Source organism: Trypanosoma theileri, assembly GCF_002087225.1.
Source record: "Trypanosoma theileri isolate Edinburgh chromosome Unknown TM35_Tth_50_V1, whole genome shotgun sequence".
NCBI classification, from domain to species: Eukaryota; Euglenozoa; class Kinetoplastea; order Trypanosomatida; family Trypanosomatidae; genus Trypanosoma; species Trypanosoma theileri.
In genome coordinates this window covers 21,491-22,790 of record NW_021639892.1, presented here as the reverse complement: position 1 = coordinate 22,790, position 1,300 = coordinate 21,491, and the positions used below count along the sequence as shown (strand labels likewise).

At 39.1% G+C, this 1,300-nt stretch overlaps 1 protein-coding gene across 1 annotated transcript; it reads left to right on the top strand.

The window, feature by feature from the left end:
* Positions 1 to 789: 789 nt before the first annotated feature.
* TM35_000501080 (uncharacterized protein) lies at positions 790 to 1,098 on the top strand (the record flags this gene model as incomplete). Its single annotated transcript, XM_029030555.1, has 1 exon — positions 790 to 1,098. The coding sequence occupies one exon, from the start codon at positions 790 to 792 to the stop codon at positions 1,096 to 1,098; it is 309 nt and encodes a 102-aa protein (XP_028878120.1).
* Between the last annotated feature and the right edge of the window lie 202 nt (positions 1,099 to 1,300).

Below are 1,300 nucleotides of genomic sequence, written 5' to 3'. Positions count from 1 at the left end.
AAATAGATGGCGCTCTCATAATGCTGCTGATATTTGTGGAATAAATACAAAGAAACTGCCGCTGTTGCTCTCTCTGTGTGCTGAGCACTGTGGCGAGGTCCCTTCCAGAGAGTGTTGGCAATCACTTGTTTACTGCTAATAATAATAATATATTTGCTACTGTGTTTTTGTACATTGAGTGTTGAGAAAATGAATCCCGATGACACCCACTGGAATGAGGTGCATCAATTTGTGTGGAAATACTTAATCTCTTTTCTTTTTTATACTTGTAAGCAGAGCATTGCTGTGCACCTTGTGGTGTGTCTCACTCTGCAATTGTGTGGTTCTGGTAAATGATATCTCTTTTCTTTTTTTTATTTGCTTTCACATTGTTTATGAGCGGGATAAAATATACTTTTCTTGTTACTATGGGGTACTAATTATAATGGGGACATGGAGAAGCCAACACAGAGAGATTTATGCATTATCCGTTATTATTGTTTTTGTGTGTGTGTGTGTGGCTATCTCTGCAATGTTACCAAATTGTTTTTTAATTCGTATATAATCTTTTTTTTTTTCTTTGGGATTGGATGATTCTTCATTTTGTTTGAACAATGGGTATTTTCTCTAATCTGTACCTACCTCCGTTATATTCATGGTTGACACCATATATGTATGTAATGGATGTTGTGTGTGGAGTAATAGTGGTGTACTGGTGCTTCTGTTTTCTCTTCATTCTTCTTTTTTCCTTTTTGGTTGTTTTTCTTTCTAGATCAGTGTTTTTACGCAAACTAAACTATTGTATCTCTCATGATTATGATGATGATGCGCCGTGTGATGTGTGTGTTGGCCGTTGTGCTGTGCTGCGCCGGTGGGTGTACCATGGCGGATCCTGTTGATTGGGAGGGTTTTCCTCATGTTAATGAGACGGAGAAGAAACAAGCATTGGGGTTGGTGTGTAAGCATAACAGTAAAGCTACTATTGGTGGTTTTACTTGTAAGGACGCGATACCACCACCAGAGGCCACGAAACCTGACGCCAGCGTACCGCAAGAACAGCAACAACAACAACAACCATTACTACTACTACTACTACTGCTGGACAACCAAAGGCGGTGATGGCTTTTTTTGATGGCTATCCTTTTCCTTCTGTAAATCATTCAGGGATCAAAGATGTTTTTGATGTGAAGGATGATGATGATGAAAATATTACTAAATATCTTAAGATCGGAGGTGGATCATCATCGAATGCTCCTTCAAATGCTAAACAATCATTGACGGAACACCGTGCTGAAACAGGTGGAGTTGGGAATATTATCAG